The sequence below is a fragment of the Notothenia rossii genome (genome assembly GCF_949606895.1).
Source record: "Notothenia rossii genome assembly, chromosome: 9".
Classification (NCBI taxonomy): Eukaryota; Metazoa; Chordata; class Actinopteri; order Perciformes; family Nototheniidae; genus Notothenia; species Notothenia rossii.
In genome coordinates, this window is record NC_136907.1 from 60,955,105 (window position 1) to 60,979,795 (window position 24,691).

The 24,691-nt window shown below is 39.3% G+C and overlaps 2 protein-coding genes across 2 annotated transcripts; one reads left to right on the plus strand and one right to left on the minus strand.

Annotated features, from left to right (window-relative positions):
- On the plus strand, nucleotides 1-21,266 carry LOC307020842 (uncharacterized protein). Its single transcript, XM_079652442.1, has 6 exons — nucleotides 1-3,245; nucleotides 16,327-16,449; nucleotides 20,193-20,358; nucleotides 20,585-20,693; nucleotides 20,814-20,888; nucleotides 21,009-21,266. The coding sequence occupies exons 3-6, from the start codon at nucleotides 20,283-20,285 to the stop codon at nucleotides 21,058-21,060; spliced, it is 312 nt and encodes a 103-aa protein (XP_079508568.1). The 5' UTR covers nucleotides 1-3,245; nucleotides 16,327-16,449; nucleotides 20,193-20,282; the 3' UTR covers nucleotides 21,061-21,266.
- A 543-nt stretch (nucleotides 21,267-21,809) lies between these two features.
- Nucleotides 21,810-23,679, minus strand: LOC307020928 (C-C motif chemokine 17-like). Its single transcript, XM_079652630.1, has 4 exons — nucleotides 23,540-23,679; nucleotides 23,313-23,433; nucleotides 22,445-22,522; nucleotides 21,810-22,319 (listed from the first exon to the last, which is right to left on the minus strand). The coding sequence occupies exons 1-4, from the start codon at nucleotides 23,619-23,621 to the stop codon at nucleotides 22,175-22,177; spliced, it is 426 nt and encodes a 141-aa protein (XP_079508756.1). The 5' UTR covers nucleotides 23,622-23,679; the 3' UTR covers nucleotides 21,810-22,174.
- Nucleotides 23,680-24,691: the final 1,012 nt, after the last annotated feature.

Here is a 24,691-nt window from a genome sequence, read left to right on the forward strand (position 1 = left end):
GAATAACAAGACAAATCAAAGATACCACAGTCAGCAAACATTACTCTTTCCTTGTGTACTTGTCCTGCTATACTGCATACATATTAAATGAACCTGAAACTGATTTTTATATTTTATTTGTATTCATGATCCAATATGCATTGTATATATCAATATTTGTATATCGTACTTTTTTCCAATCAACTGCAAATAAAGTCTTTTTGAGCAAATGTGGTGTTTTTTTGAGTCAGATGGAACATAATGCGAAAAAATGTTTGTATGTTGTAGTATTTTTTTTAATTTACACTACCTGTTCTGTGTGTGACGCATACAAAGTACCAAAGAAACCATACAGAACTGAATGTCACAGTCAAGATCAAGCTGTGATAATAGAAATGTAAAAAGTACTGCAATTGGTTATATGTTTCAAATATACTGCCAGTCCCAAAAAGAAAGTAATCAACTGGATTTAACTAACCAAATCTTTTCGAGCCTTCCAATGGATAATTAATGCAGTGATTGATATACTTCAGCTGGCAAAAGTTATTTAACCCTAATTGATGCAGCTTCTCATTTCTTAAACAACCATGTCAGAAGACATGTCCTGTGGTCGGAAAGGATGTTAATCAGTTTCAGAAGGGTCAAATAATTGGCCTGCATCAAGCAAAGAAAACAACTAAGGAGATTGCTGACTAAAATTGGGTTAAGAACTGTCCAACGCATTATTAAGACCAAATTAATGAATCTTGATTTACCCTGTTCCAGAGTGATGGGCTCAGGGTAAGAATAGAGGTGAATTAAGTGATGCACCGATCATGATGATACCACATGTGCAGGCAGTGTTATGATATGGGGTTGCTGCAGTTGGTCAGGTCTAGGTTCAGCAACATTATGTTATTAATGTTATGTTCCCAAAGAATGGGGTCATTTGACCATATGAATATAGTGAATGACCAGGTCTTCCCTTCATTCCAAGATTTTGGCAGAAAATGTATGCAACTCTGGACAGAAATACATTTTGTGATCGAAACGATGCCACGGCGACTGTGTGCCGTACTCAAAGCTAAAGGCGGTCCAATTAAATATTAGAGTGTGCAACTTCTTTTTTGACGGGCAGTGTATTTTATAAATATATTACTTAGTACCCTTCCTCTAATGGAGTCTAAACCTACACATAATTTTCCACATCACATCTAAAGTTGCAAACTAGTAAAGCTTCTATATTTGTACCTGGTGTCTAAAAGTCACGCAATATAAGTGTTGATATTTCCTTGTAATGTCAATGCCTTTCAAAGATTTTGTTTGGTTTTATTTGAAACTGTGGGGTCCCATGCCACCACAACCACCACATCCTGAATACTCATGCGAGCATCTGTCTATGTAAGTGCATGTTCTCTGTAACCTAATTCAGCAGAAGAATTATATCGAGACCGTTTCCTCTGTTCTAAGAAAAATAAACAGTGTCACAAAACTGTATATAAAAGTCATGCTAAACTGGGCATGTATGACCACTGTCAGTCGGTAGAAACACACAAATGAACGTTAATTATACCAAGTATGTTATGTTTTCATGTGAAAGTGGATAAATCCATAGATAATCATCACTCAACTGCTGTTCCCCTCATTTTAGCACGTTATTGCTTTGGTTTCACACCAACTATGATATCTGTTTCACTTTCAACACTCTCACCTACAGTTTCAGCAAACAAACGTTCATAAAAACACCACTCTGTACATTAAAAACAGACAGACAAAGTTGGTGACCAGCTAATAAACAAAGTGCAGTGTTTAACAACAATGGAGCTAGGTATTTTCTCAAGAGCTAAAACAAGCAAATATGTTTGACTTACATTCATCAGATTGTCGGAAGCAGACTCAAATTGAATGCTAATGTTGCTCCATGTCATCAATTTAAAACCGAGTGATAAAACTTATATAAAACACATAATGAAATCTGATGTTGTACACAAAAAAAAAACATTCTTAGGTTTCAGGATGAGGCAAAAAAACATTTGGGTAGACTCAGAAAAGATAGTGGTTGGGGTAAAAAATAGGTTTAGGGTTAACTTGTAAAGTGAAAATTAGTTGTTATTTATTAACAAATCTTTCTTAACCTTTTGCATGTTACCTTTATAATAGACCAATGTGACTTTTATAGCTTATTGCTCTCCTGCCATGTTGGATAAAAACAATGGTTACAGGTTTACCAACCTGTAGAATATAGAGATTACTAAAAATGTATAGATACAGGGATAAATGTCAGTCAAAAGTGTCCTTAAGGTATTGGATTTCACAGGCCAAGCCCATGCCTATTGTTGAATTGTGTTCGTTATTCTTGCGTCCAGGAGAGAAGTTAAAATAAAGAGACTAATGGAGTCTCTGAAAGGTTCAATTTGGTACTTTAATTAAGTAGCGTGGTAATGAAACAGACAGAGGAGTAGTGGAGAACAGCAGCTGTTGTCTCGAAGTGTTTCCGGTGGAAAGAGAGCAAACTAGGGGCCCTTCTCACTTCGGTTAAATTGATTCCTTGCGTCCCTCACTTGCGTCGTTTCCCTGCGACTACTAGTCCCTCCCACCAGGGAAGCATGGAGAGACGCAAGGAACCCACGAGAAGCAGGGAAATTAGTTTTAAGCTATGGTTTTAAGAGCAATGGGACGTCCTTTCCTCCGGAGCGTCACGTGAAGCGACGTCCGTTTGTGACGACGCCGCACAGCTGATCGTCTGACAGCAGGCTTGTTTGACAGCTTGATAGCTGTTTAACCCGGCCGCAGGCAGACGTGCAGCGGTGGCGGGCACGAAGTCCTCAGCAGAGGTTGAGGTATCCCCCGGGAAACAGGAGAGCATCCCAGCCGCAGGCAAACGCACAGCGGCGGCGGGCACGAAATCCTCGGCAAGCCTTGAGGTATCCCCGGGAGGCAGGAGCAGTCTCCCCGGGAGGAAAGAGCCGTGGACAGATGAGAGGCCAGGCAGGGTCCCGGAGCGCGCCACCCATGGGCCGATGGAGCATGGGCGACGTCCGGAACTGTCGAGGCAAGAGGGGGTCCAGGAGTGCGCCACCCAGGCGCCGATGGAAACGTGAGTGACGTTGGGATATCCCCGGAAGGCAGGAGAGGCCAGACAGGATCCGGAGCGCACCACCCACGGGCCGATGGCAGCATGGGCTATGTCCGAAACCGTCGAGGCGAGACGGGGTCCAGGAGTGCTCCATGAGGCGCCGATGAAAACGTGAGTGGCGTCTGGAACCGCCGTCGAGGTGGTGAAAAAGGTGAGAGTGTCCACACGAGGCCAACCGGCTGGTTGAACCTCCTCTCCGGCACCAAAAAATAAATAAACTCAAACTCAAGCCGTTAGCTGTGGCCGTTAGCAGCTAGCTGTTAGCCGCTAGCTGGTAGCCATCGGTAGCTGCTAGCCGTAGCCGTTAGTTAGCGAGGTTAGCTGCTAGTCGTCGAAGCCCCACGTGGTTAGCCGCTAGTCGCCGTAGGCTAGCGCAGCCTGGACGTGCAGCCGCACGACCAGAAGAAAACAACCCCACGAGGTAGCAATCAGTTTGTTGGTCGACCCAGCAGGTCGTGCACGGTCTCCCTGTAGCCGGAAGGCCGATGCAGGAATGGCGAGCAACATCCCCAGCCATTCCGTAGGGCGCGCAACGAGCCTCTAGTCCGCGTGCTGGTGGCAGCCACGGACGTCTCCAATCATCCCCGGCATTTCGAGAAAGAAACTCGAGTTCCTTTTGCCGTGTTCGGTTCCGTCCCGGAAACTTCTCAAGACGTATCAGGGTCACCAGTGTAGTGCCGAGAGATAGGGAGTCAGAGGCGGTGCAATGATGGTGTATAAGGGGACTTTATTTAAGAGCTGTTGACTGGTTGCAGTCAGAGAAGAAGAGAGAGAAGCCAGGAGGGTACACAACATATATAGACAAGACAACACACAACATGTCCGTGTGGAAACAAAACCCCAACTGAAGTTCCATGTGTGAATTATGAACCAGTGTATAAATACGTGGTCACCACAATATATCCATTATTACAGCTCCGTGGGATGGCAGTAAGACGATATGGGTCCGTTCTTATTGTGCATCCATGGGTAAAGATAAACGCAACTCTCATTGGTTTCTCAAACAGCATCTCTGTAAGGGACACGTAACATGAACGTGCCGGGCGGCGCGGTCCCGTGGGTTAGATGCACGTTCATAATGCAGAGGGGAATAACTCTCAGAATAACGTTATTAGCACATTATTACAACTTGAGGAACGAATGTTTTTAATAAGGGCTATACAAGTGTTCATACTGGGTAGTTTATTTAGTTTAAAAAAAATTATCCAATGATTTACAGACCACTCTTTCCCCATGTATGTCAATGGGAAAAAGTGTTTCCGGGCCTGGCAACCAAACGGTAGTGTAGTACCGCCGTTTGTATCAGGCTATAACTAAAGTAGCATTGATAATATCGTAACGTTACTGGCAGGACTGTTGATACTGATCCATAACAGAAACTAATGCGCAAGTATCAGCCGTATCTCGCGTTACCTAATGCAACTCCACACTACGGTGCTGTGTACCGGAGGGGAGACGCGATACGGCTGATACTTGACGATCTGGCGGAGAAAGGTTGTGGAGCCTCCGTTGATATGCCGTTGTAAATGGCTTGATGGAAAGCAGGTGTGTAGTCGGGGAGGGTGCACAGCTGATTGCAGCAGGTGAGTGGAGGTTGAGCCGGGAGCCAGGAGTGACAGCCACCATGCACACACAAACAACACAGACAGGGGGAAACAAACAAACATAAAGGAGAAGGCTGGAGCAGTACAGCCACCACAGCGTTACCTAATGCAACTCCACACTATGTCTTACGGTGCCGTGTACCGGAGAGGAGAGAGAGAGAGAGAGCAGCGAAGGGGGGGGGGGAGAGAGAGATGTAATACGGTTTCCTGATAAAGCTGTGGAGAGTATGTGCTGCAGGGAGGTGGATGCACAACGCACCCAGGAACGAACGCTAGCTCCGGTCCTTTTCCCGTGAGGGAAACTGTGGACTCGATGTCCTGACAGGAGGGTATTTGTGCAACCTGCAAAAACACAATACTGCACCATGATTACAAATGGTGAAATACAATGTAAAACTACCGAAAAATACCAGCTCACTAAAACACAACCGCTCAACTCAACGCAACTACTAACTATACGCGGTTAGAGAGCGGAGATGTTTACCCTTTGTGATGTAATATGACGCGTTTGACGTATGACCTTAAAAAAAAGCCGTTTTTAAGAGCAGAGCTCAAAATTGCTCTTTTCCCTCTGAATTCCTGCCCTTGTGTCTCGTAAAACATATCAAATCCTACATTCACTTTTTTAATTGTAATTTTCAAGCAAGTTTAAGCATAAATGTAGAAAAAAAAAACCCTGCAAGATGCTCTTTAATTCATGGTGGTTTCAGTTTAGGTTCTATAGAGAACCGCAGTGACGCGTCATAAAACCCGGAAGTAAACTTCTTCCGGTTCCTTTGTCAAAAACCAATGCAATTTCTCCATAGGATTTTGGAAAATAGTTCAAAAATAAGGTCTGTGGTTGACACACATTTAAGAGAGGGATCCCGTTTTGTTCAGCTGGATAATCTCCACATGTCAACCCTACTTTTATAATTTTTGAATCATAAATCTAGTCGCCAGAAGCAAAATGCTAACGTTATGCTATAAACGAACTACAAGCCAGTACAGCAGCAGGGTCGCACGACTTCAACGTCACGCCAACTTAAGATCGTTTCAACTGACTTGCACTGAAACTGCACTTTGAACACTTTAAATATATTAACATTTTAAACTGTATACCCCGGTTATCTAGGCCTTTTTTGTTTTGTTTCATGTATACCACGTTTATCTAGGCCCTTTTTGTTTTATGTTTACATGTCACACTGTGGGAAACGATATTTCGATATTTCTGGATGTATAACACATGTAGAATTTTTGACAATAAAGCTGACTTTGACTTTCGCGTGCTTTCATATTTTAACAAAGCTTTTAATTTTAGCCACACTGAATTTAACTAGAAGTCATGGCTGTGTCAATTACCAGTCTGATATCGTTTTACAAAGATGACAAGAGTGTAGATAGGAGAGAACCACTACAAGTCAGGATGATGAAGATGTGCTTACCGGTGTTGTCAGGGCTCTCATGAGGGACAAGGTTTATAGTGTCGGTGAGTAGTGATAGCAAGAGTAGCGTTAACCTAGAGTTAATTTATTCACATACATTCCCATCAACAAATCCATTTTATGTGTCACATGAAATCTTTATTAGGCAAGTTTATTTATATAGCACTTTTCAACACAAGGCAATTCAAAGTGCTTTACAAAAAATGAAAGACATTAAGAAAATGGCATTTAAAATCAGTCATTAAAAAGAAAAGCTAATCAAATAAACATTAAAAGAAAAAATACATGGATAAAAGTTACAGTGCAGTCTTAGATATGAATAGTTCAATTAAAAGCAGCGACAAAAAGAAAAGTCTTCAGCCTGGATTTAAAAGTAGTAAGAGTTGCAGCGGACCTGCAGGTTTCTGGGAGTTTGTTCCAGATATTTGGAGCATAATAACTGAACGCTGCTTCTCCATGTTTAGTTCTGATTCTGGGGACAGAAAGCTGACCAGTCCCTGAAGACCTGAGAGATCTGGATGGTTCCTCATTTAGCAGGAGGTCAGAAATGCATTTTGGGCCTAAACCATTCAATGCTTTATAAACCAGCAGCAGTATTTTGAAATCTATTCTTTGACACACAGGAAGCCAGTGTAAAGACTTCAGTGCAGGAGTGATGTGATCCACTTTCTTAGTGTTAGTGAGGACTCGAGCAGCAGCGTTCTGAATCAGCTGCAGCTTTCTAATAGATGTTTTAGTGAGACCTGTGAAGACACCATTACAGTAGTCCAGTCTACTGAAGATAAAAGCATGGACACGTTCTTCCAAATCCTGCTGTGACATTAGTCTTTCAATCCTAGATATGTTCTTTAGGTGATAGTAAGCTGATTTAGTAACTGTTTTAATGTGACTGTTGAAACTCAGGTCAGAGTCCATGACTACACCTAGATTTCTGGCTTTATCTGTTGTTTTGAACATTGCAGACTGAAGCTCAGCGCTAACTTTTAAACGTCCTGCCTTGGCTCCAAAAACCATTACCTCAGTTTTATCTTTGTTTAATTGGAGAAAGTTCTGACACATCCAGTCATTGATTTGTTCAATGCACTTACTCAGTGTTTGAATTGGAGCATAGTCTCCTGGTGAAATGGTTACGTAAATTTGTGTGTCATCCGCATAGCTATGGTAACTTATTTTGTTGTTCTTCATTATCTGAGCCAGTGGTAGCATGTAGACGTTAAAGAGAAGAGGCCCCAAGATTATACACCAGAAAACACAGAAATATCCATGAAATAAACATACAGTAGGCTATAAACAATTAAAGGGATAATTGGGAAGGCATTACAAATGTAAATATATTTTAACTAATAAAACAATCCCACCACCACAGGTATCTACAGGAGAAGAGGGAATTCTCTCCACAAAATGTGAATGCCCATGTGGAGAATGGAAATGCAGTCATGCGGCTGCATGAGCCATCTTTGCCATCCACAATTTCAGCTGCACTGACACCCCCTGTCAGTGGAAGAAGCCAAAGGCAGCTAAACGTATGCATTCAGTGGAGGATGTTGCAATGTTGTGGTTTTTAGACTGTTAGGTTTCCTGTCAGCTCGTCTGTTGGGAAGATATAACATATTAGTTTCATGGAAGTCACCCAGTCACATATAAGAGCATTAAGACATACAGTACATAGGCTAAAACAAAACATCTAAAGATATAACCTTGCACTTTGATAAGTCTCGTGAACATTTTCACTATTTTGATATTTTTATAGATCAAAATCGAACTAAAGAAATAAATGGTAGATTAATCCATATTGAAAATAGGTGTCAGCTGCTACACTAATTATAATAGTTATATTTCTTAATTAATTAAGATAGTATATTACTGTATTGATCCCAATTTGGGAAATGTTTGTGTTGCAGCAGCATAACAAGAAAAACAATATAAGTTATTATATATATATATGTCCGATATCGCGTAAAACAGAGGATTTAAACGTTGTGTATTCATTGCATCACTCCACACGCCTTTTTTCTCCTCATACACTCTTTCATGACTTTTTATTTAATGCATTTTAAGGGCTGTAATCGATGTTAACGTAAAACCAGAAGTGGTCATTGTTGTCAACGGCAATGCCTTTCAATACAGCTTTTCAAAATAGACTTTAACCGGGACTGTTTTCAGAATAAAACAGTTTTAAGCTTACTCAGCGTTGGTTTAAACTAAATTACGTCATTCAATATTGATTTTAATTTCTTACACTATACATCATACTATGAAGAGTCATTTATGGAGTAGCGACAAATCATTTAGTTTAGCAGTCTTTTAATACACATGGTGGACTATGTGACATGACTTGCAAGCAACTGTGTGTTTGTGTGTGCTGTAGGTGTTTGTGGTTAACAGGTCAAAAGGAAAGTGCATCTAAGAACGCTTTTCTTTGGCGCCATACAACACACACACACACACACAGACAGACAGACAGACAGACAGACAGACAGACAGACAGACAGACAGACAGACAGACAGACAGACAGACAGACAGACAGACAGACAGACAGACAGACAGACAGACAGACAGACAGACAGACAGACAGACAGACAGACAGACAGAAACCAAGCAAAGTGCTCCAAGATGGAAAATACACAGCTCAAATGAGATCTGTAACCCACAATCATTTGCAAACACTGCTCAAACAGAAGTTACAGCTTCAACATCATCCAAGCACAAGACAGAGCTGTGCTGATTAATTTACAACAATAACAGAGCTGTATATTTCAATGGCAAAATGATAGAACAATTATGGAATAGAACAGTCTTAACAGCACCTATAACGATTTACCAAGAGGTTTGTATCACACTTAGATAAAATACATGAACACTTATTTTTACACCTAAGCATGTGCATTCAACATCTTAGTCATACAGTTAACACAAATGGTGGGCCACTAATCAAGGTGAGGGTCGGGGAAAAACCATTGCACCGTGGTTCATGCAAGCCTTGCATTACCACAAACTCTCTCCGCCCCTCAAACCTCCCCCGGTTTCAGCACATTGAGACAGAGTTGTACTTTCTCTGCGGCCTACACATAACGGTTTATTTTATACATATTGTCATTGTGGTAGTGCCACCAAAGGATGGAAGCATGTTAACTGAAAGCCCCCAACCCTTCCACGATGTCCATCAGAAACCCAGCACGTCACATGATGGCGGTGGAACAGGACGGCCATCACGGTGGGGGGAAACTGAATTAACTGAAACCGTGAATTACTCACCCATGGTCTCGCGAAGAAGTTTTAAGTGGACTTTTTATTAAATGAATTATAATATATGTGTTGTGGTTTCAATAATAATAATAATAATAGATTACATTTGTATAGCGCCTTTCAAGAGACCCAAGGCCGCTTTCAAGATGAGATAGCAGATGTAGAGCAAAGACTAACCCATCATCTAAACTCCAAGAAACATATGTGTTGATATGAATGTAAAGAGCATAAGTACAAATCCAAACCCCCAAAACTATTTTTGCTCTGTGGGTAGTGGATTATACTGTACTCAAGTGCAATTATAAGGTTCTTGTATCCTTTAGTATTTATTCTACGATGTGATGAGGTGTTTAATACTCACATGTTCTGCAATAAGCACTTTCAACTTGGCTAATATTGTTTATAGTATTTAAAGAGTCATAGTTATATAATATGGTAATATAAGCAGTATCTTTAGATTCTGGTATTCCTTATTTTACTTTAGTAAAGACTCTAAATATGTTATGATAAATAGTGAATACTACTTTTTGGACCCTCTTTGACTCAATAATCTCTACCAGCTTTCACACTAAAAAGAGTTGCACTACCAACTGACTCAACTATGTCACTATGGTGAATCATTGTCTTGTCAGGTATTTTTCAGGTAATAAAGTTCATATAGTGATGAGATAAGACGCTAAGAGAGAATGCCCCCTCAGATGCTGAGATACCGAAGGTAGCTCTATGAACCAAAACACACAGGGTTCTGCAATTCACAATAACCACAACAAGCTGCTCATTTGTGACCATATTTTATTAGTACTGTCACTCAGAATAATTGTACACAGAAAGTATTATTTACATATTTACAGTCATCATATATACATAATCATTGCAGTTATACATGAAAATGGCAAATATGATAGACTACAATGAGGCAAGGACTTTAAATAAAATATCTAAATGTTGAAAGTTCTGTGGAAATCAAACAAAAGCAATAGGAAGTTATAGCATTTTAACTTTTGTGTGACGATGTTTGAGTCAGGTTAAACGTTGGAGTTGCCAGTTCTTTCCGTCGATGTAGGCCATGCTGGTCAATGTCCACATTTCCTTGGGGTCAGAGCAGATCCTTTTGTTGTTCCGCGTGGTAAATCTATTGAAAATCAAAACACAGAAAAATACACTTTCAGTAAAATGTTGTATCAATTTTGAAGAGGAGATGATCAAAACAAAGTAAATCAAACAATTTTATCTTGATGAATCACAGTTTAATTTCATCAGTGATATCAATAGATCCAAGGACATGTTATGAGAGACTTACACCACTGCGTTGATAGGGCATACCAATTTATTTTGTTTGTAGTATTTCATCAGCCTTTCTCGCTGGACCAGAGTATTTGTAAGTTTTCGGCAACAACTGGCTATCCCACCTTTGAATAAAGACACAAAATATATTATTATCAGCAACTTATTTTCTATAATCATAATCCATTACACCAGATATTACTTACAAAATATTAAATTAATGGACAAACATGTTCTTACCCTGAGCTGAGGCTGTAGACACCAAGATAGTGATCATGAGAAGCGAGACAAAGACAAGGTTCGTCATCTTGGGTCTCTGGCTAGAAATGATATGATGTGTGTGTCTCTGCTGCAAGCCCTTTTAAGCCCACCAACCTGCAGTACGTGAATTACAAGTAAAGCATGCTGCACCCACTGCTCTGCAGACGGCTGGAAAGAAGAGAACATATTTCCTCTAACAGCTAACTGGCGTGGTTTTTCGCCCCTCTACTCATCACTGGTGGTCTGGAGGTGTCAGAGAATGTTCCACTGCAGGAGGTTGTGGTTTATGCTTGTATTTTATAGTATTCAAATTTCTAAATGCTATATGGAAAGTAAATGTTACATTAGTAGCTACATAGATCAGCTCAGAAATTATGATCAGAATCAGAATACCTTTATCTGTCCTACACAGGGGAAATTTGCATTGATACAGAAAATAGAGACAAATGAAACACTATTAGAAAGGTCATGCACATAATATTTAAAATGAAGTTGATAAATAATTCATTATGGTCAGAGAAAATTATGAAGTGATTGAGGCACTTTCTCTACTTCACTATCATTTTAAAAGGATCAAAGTACATTTTTTGCAACTTTCCTACACGCACATTTTTTAGATATAGCTTTTCTCAGTTTTTTAGATTCTTCGTTTGCCAGTTTTTGTAATAATAATCCACTAATAACGGATTGTACTAATAATCGGGCTCAATGTAACCTGAAAAATAGGAAAGATGAAACCTTTTCTGTTACTTCAAAGGTCAGGGGTTATTGGTAAAGTCACTTTTTACTGTGAGGTTTTTGAGGTGTGTGTGTGTTTGTGCTTCTGTTGCTGTGTACTAATTTCTGCCACCACAGTGCATGCAGGGGGAGAAAACGTACACTTCTATGGTTATACTAAGAATCCAGGTACCAGGTTTATATTTTCCCCTGAAACCCACATGATGTTAATTGTATTTCAGTCAGACAATTCACGTGTTTCTTAATATGTTTATTAAAAGCAGCATATAGTTTAAGTTTGGCGTCTAGGCTCGGGCCTCATCACTCCACAGATGCAGGACCGGCCCGTAGCACTGCCGTTATAGATGTTCGCCTAGGGCGCCAGATCTGGGGAGGCGCTGCCCTGGCAGCTCTGGGAGGGAAAAAAACATTTTTGACCGTTGGTGCTCATCCTAATTTTCGGCCTTGATGTAACACTATTCATAATTAAGTAAATGTAACACCCTTTTCACCCCGGTTACACTTTTCATTTGCCCTGTACGATGGGCGCTGTAAGTGATGAAAATGGGGGATCTTGGCTTATCAGGCGCCCGCAGCTCACAGCCAAAATGTGAGTGAGCGTGGGAGCGAGCGAGGGAGAGAGGGAAGGCGCACCGGTACCGGCGCTGTTGTTATTAGAATCTGGTGCTAGCTGCTCTAACGGATATAAGAAGAAGATGTTTCTACAATAATGTGGAGGGATACCCCCGGATCCCCCTAGAGGATGTGACGTCCATCCCCCATTCTATTGCGTATTCCTTGGATACTCTCTTTATCTTTTCTATTGTACGATTCTCTTGCTGGGTGGTGGGGGGCGCCAGCTAAAATCTCGCCTAGGGCAGCAAATTGTCTAGAGACGGCCCTGCACAGATGTACATAGAACATTGCGTGATGATTAGATAACTATCCCCCGAGCCTATAGGTGGATGCTGGGATGGAAGCTGGGGTGGTGGTGGGGCAGGCGAGCAGCAGCAACATGAAACACAGCAACATGAAACACAGCAACAGGAGCATTAACGCAGCAGCTGTCTACCCTACTTTTATTATTTTAGAATCATAAATCTAATCGATAGATTTATGATCGATAGATTTATGATTAGCATAAGTTCATTCATGATGGCTCACTTCAGTGATAGTGATGACGTCGTTGCGAAATTATTAACCGAGTCATTTTCAAGATTGAGTTACAATGATAAACTGGAGTGGCAAAGGATCCGCTGAATGACCCCCAAGTGCTTCATCCAAAAGGACAGGAGGATGGACTTTTGATCATCAAAGGTAGGCCTAAGTCATTTTCAATGTGGGCCGCCGTGCCGACTTAATTCATTTGTAATTGTTACTTGGCTGTGGGTGCCCTGTCATGATAGGTGTTTATGTAAATGGTGTTGTTTTGTGTGGTAGAGGGTCGCTATCATTGATGCGTTTTGCACCCCGGGCCGCTGTTTTGATATTCCGCTGAAGTATACGCTGTGACGTAATATCTCTTCTTTTTAAGAGGGAAGGGGGGGGAGGGTCAGAGGGCCTAGGTATAAAAGTCACGGCTCGCCAATGGTCACTTGTTAATGTGTCATTGGTGCTCGAGTTGACTCACTTGAGTGCCTGAACTAGCTCGCAGGCTTCGCCCCATGTATTACTTATACTATGGTTCAATTCAGCCCTTTGAGATATACAGTTAATCAAGAGGGGATTTTAATATATGCTTGTTAATAAATACTAAATAGCCCAACAACAATCACTAAACCAAGATGAGTCATTAAAATCTCGGACAAAATAAGCAGGTATTATTTAAATAATGACAAATAACGATTAGCTTGGCCTATCATCATTACCTTTCCTTATCATGATTTAAATGGATGTAAGGAAGACCTTCACTGTAGACTTACCACTGTTAATATTTACACATACACATACACAACTGAACTGGTTAAATGTTGTTACCTCCATTCATTTTACAAGAAATAGCACAGGCCTGGAAGGAATGGTTGCTCTTCACCTAATGTCCAACAGAGGGCGCTACCAAATACAAACACAAACACAATCAGTACAAGAGAAGAAAACAAGCACAGTCCGCATCATATATCACATCATAAATCTATCGATTAGATTTATGATTAGAAAATTATAAAAGTAGGGTAGACATGTTGATATTATCCGGCTGAACAAAACGTGATCTGTTTCTTAAACTGTGACCTTATTTCGAGCTATTTTCCAAAATCCTATGGAGAAATTGTTGGTTTTTGTTGGTTTTTGAAGGGACTTCCCATGTCTCCCACAGTATTAAAGTAAAATCTGAGCGCAATCAGCACCTGCAAGGTTGGGGAGAGCGCAGCGTTTCTGTCTGATCCGTTTTGTTGTTGAGGGGAGATCACCTCGATTAAATCAAAAAGGGCTTGTCTGCCAAAACGAAACCTCTCTATCAGCTCACTGAATAGATATCCAGTAGGTTTGTTCGATCACGGACGACTCTCTCGTCTTAATGCCCTTTCGTTGTTACAACATGTAAACAAGACGCACTGCCATAGTTATTTTCCTTCTTGCCTGTTTTACGATACTAAGGATACTAGTCTCTCTTTCCGATTTACGCCTGCTCCATACTAGGCGTAAAAGTTACACCCAGGCGCAACGAATACAGGGCTTAAGTCTAAGTGGTGCACTAGTCATAACTTTAGTTTGGTCTTAACCTTCGGTTCTACGTCGGACGTAGAGTTACGCCCAGCTTACACCCAGCTGGTGCACTCCACTCCATATGTGTAATTCGTGGCACAATTCAAACGGGATCGAAAGATAATCTTTCTCTCCCCATTGACTTCAATACATTATTTTTCCGAAATAAGGTCCCATGGACCGGAAGTAGATGGGCGTGACTTCGCCACTCTATTGGTTTTTGTCAAAGGAACCGGAAGTGGCAAAATGCTAACTTACTTCTGGGTTTTAGGACGCGTCACTGTGGCACTCTATTGATGCTAGTTAGTTAGCTAAAAGTTTCAAGAGTAAAAGTTTGTTGTCTTTTTGAAGTCGAACTTTCAAGGGTCGTAGTTATTTTATGTAATGTTTTTTTTGGGATGCTGTGTCTCATTGGTCAAATCTATCCTGATATGTGTTTTAAAAATACCTAGTGAGTATCTTTGCTATGTCAATGTTAGCTTACCACAATATTAGCCATTGTTTTATATATGAGAAAACCCTGAACTTTCAAGTGAATGAACTGTGCCTGTTGCATTTCAGCTAGAAATAAAGGTCACAGGGTAATAAGATACTTGCAAGGTCTTGTAATATTCATAAAGTAACTTTATAGATAACGCTGTATAGGCTATTTGTTTAGTCCAGGGGTCTGCAACCTTTTTGACCAAAAGAGCCATTTTGCTCCTTTTTCCAAACATGTTTTTGTCTGGAGCCGCAAAACATATTTCATAGCTTGATAGCTAATAAAGTTGTATTTATTGTTATATCAGACAAAAACTACAGTTTTTTTGCATTTATTAGGCTATTTATTACATTATATAAAACTGTTAACCTCTAATAAGAAACAAAGAACTCCTATAAGGAGAATAAAAAAATAATACACAGGCCTACTTTAAAATAAATTAAACACAGCACTTGGGGAGTCCTCTGCACATTTGAAGGAAAAAAAATATTATTAAAATGGGCCCACTTTGAAATAAATAAAACATAGCTGCACCCTAAAAATAGTTAAAGGTAGGGTAGGTAAGAATGGAGAAACCAGCTCGAGTGCGCTAGAATTTGAAAATACACAACCGGAAAAAATATGCCTCTTCCTTCAGGCTTCCTCACAGAGCCCCTCCTCCAACACACACGAACGCGCACATGACCAATGAGGGCACGAGATAAATGTGTGCACAGATGGAAGGCTAACAGGATGACAGGCAGGTAGGCCATCCAGTTATTTTAGCCGGGCCGGCTCAGATGACTGGTCGTGGTTTTTACAGCGCTACGGCTTCCAGAGATTAATTTTTGTATGTATTTATTGTCAAAGCATTTAATATATTCATTGCTATCAGGATGTTAAGAGCATTCCATTGAATATAACAAAAAGTGTTTTCTGAAATAAATTACATACCCCATTGAATTATGACGGAAGATCGTCAGCTGTCTTCCTCTCCGTGTTGTTCCCGTTGTTTCTCGATACGTAAAAGCTGCAGTGCAGCACCTTTGACAACTTCTCTCTACATATCAAACATACTGGTAAACCAGCATCGTTTGCTGTGAAAGCATAGAACTCTGTCCACACAGAATTAAATCCTGTGTTCCTCCGGTACTTTTCTTTGATTTATCCATAGTTCGCTCATCGAGCCGGGGGTCAGGTTATTCACCCGCAGGAAAAGGCGCTCGCGTGGGACCGTAGCAGGATGTGACGCATATTTTAGTTGACCTAATTAAAACCGTTTTGTTTTTTATTTATGTGTCACAGTATCACCTCAAAATACAAGATACGAAACATTTTCAACCATGCAACAAAATATAAATAGTCCTACAAATACTTTTATTTTATTTCCTTCTTATTTTTGTCTAAACTCAAGGGAGCCAGAGCAGAGGGCTTAAAGGTCCGCATGCGGCCCGTGGGCCGCGGGTTGCCAACCCCTGGTTTAGTCAACAATCAACAATGGCTTCACTGATTGTATGTTGTTTCTTATGTAGGTCGTTTTTCAACTGGTCCAACTGTGTGAGAGCCTGAGAGATGCTGCCACTACACGAGAGAGGACACAGAGACCAACCCAGGATTCTGGCTTTGACACTATGGGTTCTTCACTTGGATTCCAGGTTAGCTTAAAAAACCATAAACATTCCTTAGAATTAAGCTTTTATCTAGCAATTGACTTCATTAAAGCACAACCATATTGAACATATAACACTACACACAAATGCCCAGGTTAAAGCAATGAGACATTCAAGCAATGAAGGGTGACTTTGGTGTGATGTCAGCACTTTCTTGAGACCTTCACAAGAAAATGACAGCCTTTGTCATTTATTCAAATGAAGAAAAAAAAACATATATTAATAATTACCTGGCAAGTACTACTAGTGGCCGTTACATTGATGACTTGATTGTCAAGAGCAAAAGAGGAAGTAGCATGAAATAAAACCTAAGTGAACATTGTTTAATCATCAGTGTAACGATTGATTTCCCTTCTTTAAACAATTACACATGTGTATCTAATAACTGTGAAAAGATTGTGACAATTCCCAAGGAGTCGCACATTTAGATTAACCTAAACAGAATTCAAACCTGAATCTGACGGTCCTCTCAGGTTTACATAGCTCTATGGCTCTCAGATCATTTCTAAACTGGCTACTCTCAACTTTAATGTTTTGGTTCACTCTCATTGCTCTTTTAGTACTGTTTTCGGGTGCAGCAGGCAGCTGTTTCCAGCAAAACAGCTTTTTAAACTGTTATATACCTGCTCAGTTAGCTGGTGAACATAGCGTAGCATTTAGCATCTAAATTGCCAGATAATTCTTTTGGGATTTGTTGGAGATCAACAACACAGCTCAAAGAGAGTGAATGTTGGACAATCATCAGGTGGACAGAAACATGACTCTAAATGAAGGATTGATTATTTAGATTTTGAACTGATGTATGTGAAAAAAAGGCAATTAATATTATCGTTTGCCATATCAACCTAAAAGCTGATATATCCATGTTGTGTTCCAAACTTTTCTCATTAACATTTTTGTAAGAAGTTGTTGACTATTAGGACCTTTGGCTTTTTTGTGTTCATTCATTTGTGTTGTAGATATTTTCATAAAGCATTAGTTGTAGAACCTTGATAGAGATGTATTTTGAGATTAATTTCAATGAACTACAACACATTTCCTAATAAGTAGTACAAAGAAAGCAAAGAAAGTGTGCCACATTTCTCTCATGTAGGGCAATTCTGTAGCTAAGTGAAGTTATATTTATAAACATAGAAAAGAGAACACATCGCTTAAATTAGGTATTACACTCTCCATGTCTCTGCAGAAGTAATCTTATAGTCAATAAGCTCTGATGGAGCTGTCACCCCGTCACTTTCCAAAAGACAATTTAAGAGGAGTTGTTTTCAAATGGGTCCATTATGTTTAATTGACTCTATCCTGACCCTCCTCAACGACACTCTGTTATTACGATTTAGGAATAATCGCTGCTTTATCCTTTAGTTGTACCGCAGAGTGCTGAGGTCTGCTGGGCACTGATTCACTTTAAGATTATTCTCTATTGTTCTCTCATTTAGGAATAAGTTGGAGCCCATAACGATAATTATATGAGGAATGAATAAGTCTCACACAATCACAGTTACTGTCTTGATTGAATGTTTCAGATTAATATCCTTGGTGTAAAGGAGAAACTTGTGAATGAGGCTCATAAAGGAGAAGTTCCATTTTCATTCAGAAATGTTTCGTAATTTTATCTCCGTTTAAGTGCCAATCGCACCGGTTATTCTTCCTTCCTCATTTGGAGAAATCATTTCTGCTTTTCATTGAAAAAGACATTTTGATGTTTCATTCATCAAATCCAGTAAGAGCCTGCCCGTTTGATTTAATATTTGCTTAATTTGCTAAAGAGCCTGGTGGCTTTACCATGTGCTGTTTGATAAAACTGCTATAGATGTTTTGAGATGCATGCGTTTAAACCATTTGTACATGCACATTTTCAGAAACTAAAACAAATAAATATTAAGTAACTGATGGTTTTCTGAAGAGTGGAAGCAAATGTCCCTCTTCGTAGATTTTGACCCAAAACATAATACACACATAAAATAACATTGTCTTTCTGTAATAAATAGAAACACATGAAAGGACAGTTTGGTGAGATACAAAGCAAGTGAAATATAGACTTCAAAGGTGTGGACATGAAGATTATGGGTCAACTTTTTGAAATGTTCTTGTTTAAAGATCCTAATACTGTATAGGTGTGAACTTAATTCGAATATGTGATTATTAAATATATCATTTATGTACAGCTCTGGAATTAAAATTAGGAGACCCTTTTGTTTTCCTTAAATCTCGACATGTATGGCAGCCATTCTATTCCAGTGTCTGTTGAAATCCAACACAGAGAAATGTTGTCAATAGTTAATAGAGTAAAATATTTGTTTTTCCTTTTTCTCAAACATATACCTACAGTATACACTAAATAGTAAAAACCAAAGAATAATGCTACAGTGGTGAAAAATGTTTTTCGGGGTGTATGTATATTGTGTAACTTTGGTTAACTTTTGTTACAATGACCATTGTTTGTTAAATGCACTTGTTACATGCATCACAGAATTAGCCCCTTAGGCCTAAAAACGAAGGTCTGCTGTGTTTCCCAGTAGATTAAGATCCCAATGTGAACATCTGGAAAACCTGTATCTCTCCCATCATCTATTTCCTTGGCTTTTTTCTAATTATGGTCAAATCCTCTCCTTTGGATATATAATATATATATATATATATATATATATATATATATATAATATATATACACCAGACATCCCTATCAACCTTGAAAATAAACCAAAATGCTGTGTCTCCTAAGGGCAATAGGACACACACATGACTTGAATGAGAATTTAAGCTTTGGTCATCTTCAAATCCTACACCGCGTTTTATAAAAACGTACTGTATCCATTTACATTAAATGGTAAATCAATTTTAAAAAACCTGATTCTTAGTCTTTTTAGCAGTTATTTGGTGTTTGGGAGCTTTTTATAAAGCTACAAAAAGGAAACAAAAATAAATCCACACTTAGTCTTTTGTTAAATAAGATCATTCATATGTCAATATGATTCGTCTTGCAATAAGTCCCTCTCAAACAAGTCCAGACTTGACTAAAACGGCAGATGACCACATTTGGGTGGAGGATGTTCTTGGAAATATGCGGTGGAAAGGATCTCCTTCCTTCCCTTTTTTTGCCCCTGACAGTCTGCAGCAGAGAGAAAGGAGGGAGAGATAGAGAGAACGATGACACATTGGGTCGAGTGATAGGCACATGATGCTGCTTCTTTAATATTGCTGAAATCAACAGAATATCTAAATCCAATCATTAGGCAGAATTTATAATTAACTAGACTGGAGAGGTGCCAGTTTACCTTCTGGTCACTGCAGAGGTGTCCTTAAGCAAGGCACCAAACCTTAAATCTTTATACTGAGGGAAGAAATACCCAGTGGAAACATACATGAAAAATAAACACTTGTGTAAACTCCATGCAAAATTAATAACAGAATATCAAACTCATGTTGCAAAAATCTAATAAAGTAAGATTTAAGTTGTGTTGTTATCTATAAATTCCTATAATGTATTTCACTTTTACTTATTTGTTACTTGTGGTGATAAAAGTGTTAAAACTGTGGCCTGCTCTGAGTACTGAGGTCAAGCCCAGTCAATATCATGATCAAATCACAAAAAAGGGAAACGGTTGACACCAGCATCATCCAAGTGTGTCCTCCACCCTCATACACACACATTATGTAGAAAGCCCTAAGATACAATACATCCCGTCATTTTTCCTACTTCCTTTTTTTCTTTCGTATAAATACTGGAGGTCTGGTCCAAGGAGATCATTCACCTCCATCAGCCAGATCAAACACTGAGCTGCTGCAAAGACCCTCTGGACCATCTCCCGCTCTAAAACATGCAGCTGTGCCTCAGAAGACTGGCCTGCCTGGCTTTCCTCACCCTGGTTCTGGCAATGACCACAACGGCCTCTGGTAAGTCTTCTTTTTCAGATCCTTCACCATAGATAGATTAGTACTTGCCTACTCCAGGACAGTTTGAGTACATTTGGAAATCGTATCAGGCCATGCACGTTTCAAATTGCTGACTTTTTAAGAAAATGTAGGCCTACAACAAACTGCATTTATTCATATTTGATGCTGCACATTCAAGAGATGTATGCTCATAACAACCAATCATTTTTGTTTTCTGAATCAACAGAAATAAAGATAATCAAGTGCTGCACCAAGGTTGGTACTGTAAAGATCAGCGCTCCCATCATTGGCTACAGGATCCAGAGGAAGACTGCCTCATGTGTAGCCGCTGTCGTGTGAGTATTATCTACTTATTTTAAGTGATGATTAAAATTAGTATACAGTTGAAAATGTAAGTTATCTATGAAAATTGGTTTGAAGGTTGTTAATGATCTTTTCTACCTTTTTCCTTCCAGATTTGAGACCACAGAGGGAGTGGTCTGCAGCCACTGGAAACAGGGCTGGGTGAGAGATAGCATCAGAAAGCTAGAGTGAGTAGGCCTTTGTCATCTCTGTCAATCTTAAGTATTGAACCATTTTGATGATGGTTGCTTTAGACGTGATGTATCAACTCTTCTCATATTTGAACCTGTTGTTTGTCTGTTTTACAGGCGGGCCCGCAGAGAAAGCATCACCGCTGCCCCTACAACCTCCAGCCCTTAGAAAGCTGTCCACAGTATCATCAAATATATCTATGGCAAATCTTGAATAATCTAAAATATTTAAAATGCTTTGTAATGTATTGTAGGATATTTAATATTTATAATTAGCGCTTTTTATTTGTCAAGGCTTAGCAGAGATAACAAGTGTCCAATGCTGATAGTTGCATGTTGTATGCTTTATAAATAAATAAATGTTCTTGTCTGTAATCGAGAGGTGTCATTGTGATTGTTTGATATTAGATATATGAGGTAGCTTTGCTTATTAAATGATCACATTAACCTCATGATGTAGCTGACAGAGGCTCAGTTTTTCACAGAGCGATTGTGCCATCTAGTGGGGACCTGAATTTACTTCAGGACAGTTTGGATCAGAAGAGCGTGTCATTGAGGGAGTCACCTTGTCTGACGAGAGCAGCAACCCCTCAGGGGGTTGATCTTAAATAGCACATGAGACTGCCTCTATCAGTCAAGTCACGCATCTGCATGAGCTCGAAAGCAGGACAGCTCATAGAAAAATGTTCAGACACCTTGCAGCAGATGTGCTGGCAGCATCCTTTTCTGCACCAGGCACCATGTCATGCCACAAAAAAAAAACCATGCAGAGAGCCGGCTATGAGATTGGATAAAGGCACAACTTCTAAGAATGGTGACAGTTTCAAAATTGCTGTTATTATTTAAATTGACTGACACAATTGAATGAGAGCTGTAGTTCTCAGTACAACATATGGACAACAATGATGGAATACTGGATAGAATAAAGTACCGGTACATTTATTTTTTTATGAGAATTGCTAATGGCATGTTTTAGTACATTCAATGGATTAAGCAGGAGATTTAAAGCAGGCATTAAAACAGCATAGTCCCAAAAGCAAGGTTTAAAACAATTTTTTTTGAACATTTGCTAAGTGGCTAAGCACATAATCTACTTTAATTATCTCAAAGCTGTTTGTCTAAGGTTCCCCCCCAAGTTATGATAACATTCTCCATATGCTAAGGCAAGTAAAAGTAATTACCATCTTTTACTTTTTTTTAATTTATTTGTATTAATATCCCCAACAGGACCGGATTCACATTAGCATTATTTGGGAATATTTATTTAAAGATTCCTGATTTTGCTAATAGTCCTCGGTGGTGTGTGGGAAGGTTCCTGTGGTACTGACGGAAGATCCGCCTTCATTCTTCAGCGCAGGGTTTACAGTTTTCCTCATTGCAGTTTTACTTGCAGCAGAGTCGGTCTTGGACATCTTCTTCAGTTTTGAACTGTAAAGAAATAAAAAGTATAACTAACATTGCCCCAAAATATAAGAAAACACAAAGCTTGTCTTGATTTTAAATCCATATTAAAAATGAAAAAAGTTGATATTTAAAAGTGAGAAGTCCCGTACCTGAGTAATTCAAGAGTCTTCCTCACCCACTCATCCTTCTTTGTCGCACATACCTTATTGTTCTTAACTGTGTAGAAACTACAATAGAGAGAAACATTATCAGACACAAACAGAGAGCATTGTATTGTAATTCAGTGTTCATGATGAGTCATAGTATTGATAACATATTTTGATAATTGTGCCTGTTTGATACTTGAGTTCCAGTACGGATTAATTATTGGAGAAATATTAACATTAAGTTAATATGAATTACATTTCTTTTAAGTTTTTCTACGAAAACTAAATAACACAAGTGTATCGTATGCAGTGTTTTATTTTGTCGTACCAAACACGTTTACGGAGCTTTAATTATAAAACATCAAAAGCTGTAGGCTTTATAACATGAAATATCAAAAAATAATAAGCTGGAGCAAGTGTCTTATCAAGTCAGTCCCAGCTTTTCAGTAAATATTCAAAATGGATTGAAGTTCGATACCCAGCTCTTGTTTAATTGGATTTGTGTCAATCTTAAAGTCTAGACAGCTTGCTTTAAAATCATTTACAAACAGCATTTATGGAGATATGAAGCAGATCAAACAGCTGTCTTTTCATGAAGTCATGAAATCCACAGTAATTAGTTTTGATGTTAAAATGTTGTGGTAGACTAGATCAAAATTAATGGTCTATTTTTATTGCAGTAAATTCTGAAAAACCAACATTAGTACCGCATGCCACAAAACAATTACCGATGTATTTTACATATTTTGGAAGATAGCCAATCAGTGCATTGTAATAGTCTTAACCAACCCTCCGTTAAAAAGCCAGGTCAACAATGAAATTAAAATATCATCGACTTGAGTTTTGACGTTTTAGTGTGAGTGAGTCTTACATGATGGCCTCGATGTTGCAGTTTTCCATGGGGGTTTGCTCTCTGTAGCCCTTTATACGCTGGAAGGGAACTGCCTTCCTGTTGTAACTCGTACAACAGGCAGTGCCCATATGGGATCCCACTGGGCACAAACACACACCACATCTTTAAAGAGCAGTTCAGCTTCAAGTCCCAACGTAATGTACTGTATGTAAATAGGATTTACGGATGTGGTGAGATAAACTTACGGGCAGTTGGAGCTGGACCGAGCAGGCCCAGGATGAAGCAGAGGAGGACTGTTGTCACGGCGATCATACCTCTGGGAGCCATGTTAACAATGTGCAGAAGAAGCAGCGGGATCTTCTAAAAACCTCACCCACGTAAACTGTATATATACTTTTGGTTACAATTTTTTTTTTTTTAACCTGTGGCTGCTAAATTGAGGGCAGGAAGCCCACTGTTGCATCATGGTAACCAGATTTGCACCCATTGCACATTGATAATATAAATTAAGCCTCTATTGTTCCATTACGCAACACAAGGCACCTTTATCTACCTAGCACATTTCAAGGCAATTCAAAGTGCCTTTCAAAAAACCTTAAAAAGCATTAAGACAGTGCAAAAGGACACACATAATTATACGATTCATTAATAGTGCATGGAATAAAAAGAAAACAAGCTACAGTGTAATAGAATAAGATAGATATAAAATACAATAATAAAAGGCACAGTTTTGTTTAAGATATGTAATTGGATGTAATGAAAATCAACACCTAAATGTGTTTATGTGGGCATGTGAGAGGACCACAGAGGAGCTGGCGCACTGATGCATATGGTTTATGCAATCTCCTTTGGCTTTCATCCATATTTATGCTTTTTGGGTTCATAATTTTAGCTGTGAAGTTCCTCATATACAGCGAAGCAGATTCTAATCGTCACTTTCTTCGCTTCATTTCGATTCCTCCAAAGCTTCAGCATATAGCTGAATATTTATCTCTCAGTGCATATGCCTGCATAATTACGCTTGAATGGAATTTGTTCCACAAAATATTGTCCTCATTTTGCTTCATATATTTGTTCTAGTAACATAAATGGATAATATCCATAATGCAATATCCATAGTCATAATTTGACATTTTAGCTTAAAGCTGGAGTCAGAGTGTTTTAGGTAATCAGCAATCTTAAGATTGTTTTGTGGTAAGAATGATGGAGTATGAGAGGTTTGTCAAAATCCCCCTTCCTCGTTAGCATGACCTATTTAGTTTGCAGAAAGCTGACAACTCCAAATCTTGCTCAGCTGACCTAGATAAGCACAACATCTGCAAGTTGTAAACGCTCTATAGCGTACTATACGACTCAAGATGCTCAAGATGTAAATGACTAGTTGTAAAAATCAACGC

Coding starts and splice junctions, on each gene's coding strand:
- LOC307020842 (XM_079652442.1), top strand. CDS start 20,283: ATGCAGCTGTGCCTCAGAAGACTGGCCTGCCTGGCTTTCCTCACCCTG. Junction 20,694..20,813: donor TCATGTGTAGCCGCTGTCGT/GTGAGTATTATC, acceptor TTTTCCTTCCAG/ATTTGAGACCACAGAGGGAG. Junction 20,889..21,008: donor GATAGCATCAGAAAGCTAGA/GTGAGTAGGCCT, acceptor TCTGTTTTACAG/GCGGGCCCGCAGAGAAAGCA.
- LOC307020928 (XM_079652630.1), bottom strand. CDS start 23,621: ATGGCTCCCAGAGGTATGATCGCCGTGACAACAGTCCTCCTCTGCTTC. Junction 23,434..23,539: donor CGGTCCAGCTCCAACTGCCC/GTAAGTTTATCT, acceptor GTTTGTGCCCAG/TGGGATCCCATATGGGCACT. Junction 22,523..23,312: donor TGCAACATCGAGGCCATCAT/GTAAGACTCACT, acceptor TCTCTATTGTAG/TTTCTACACAGTTAAGAACA.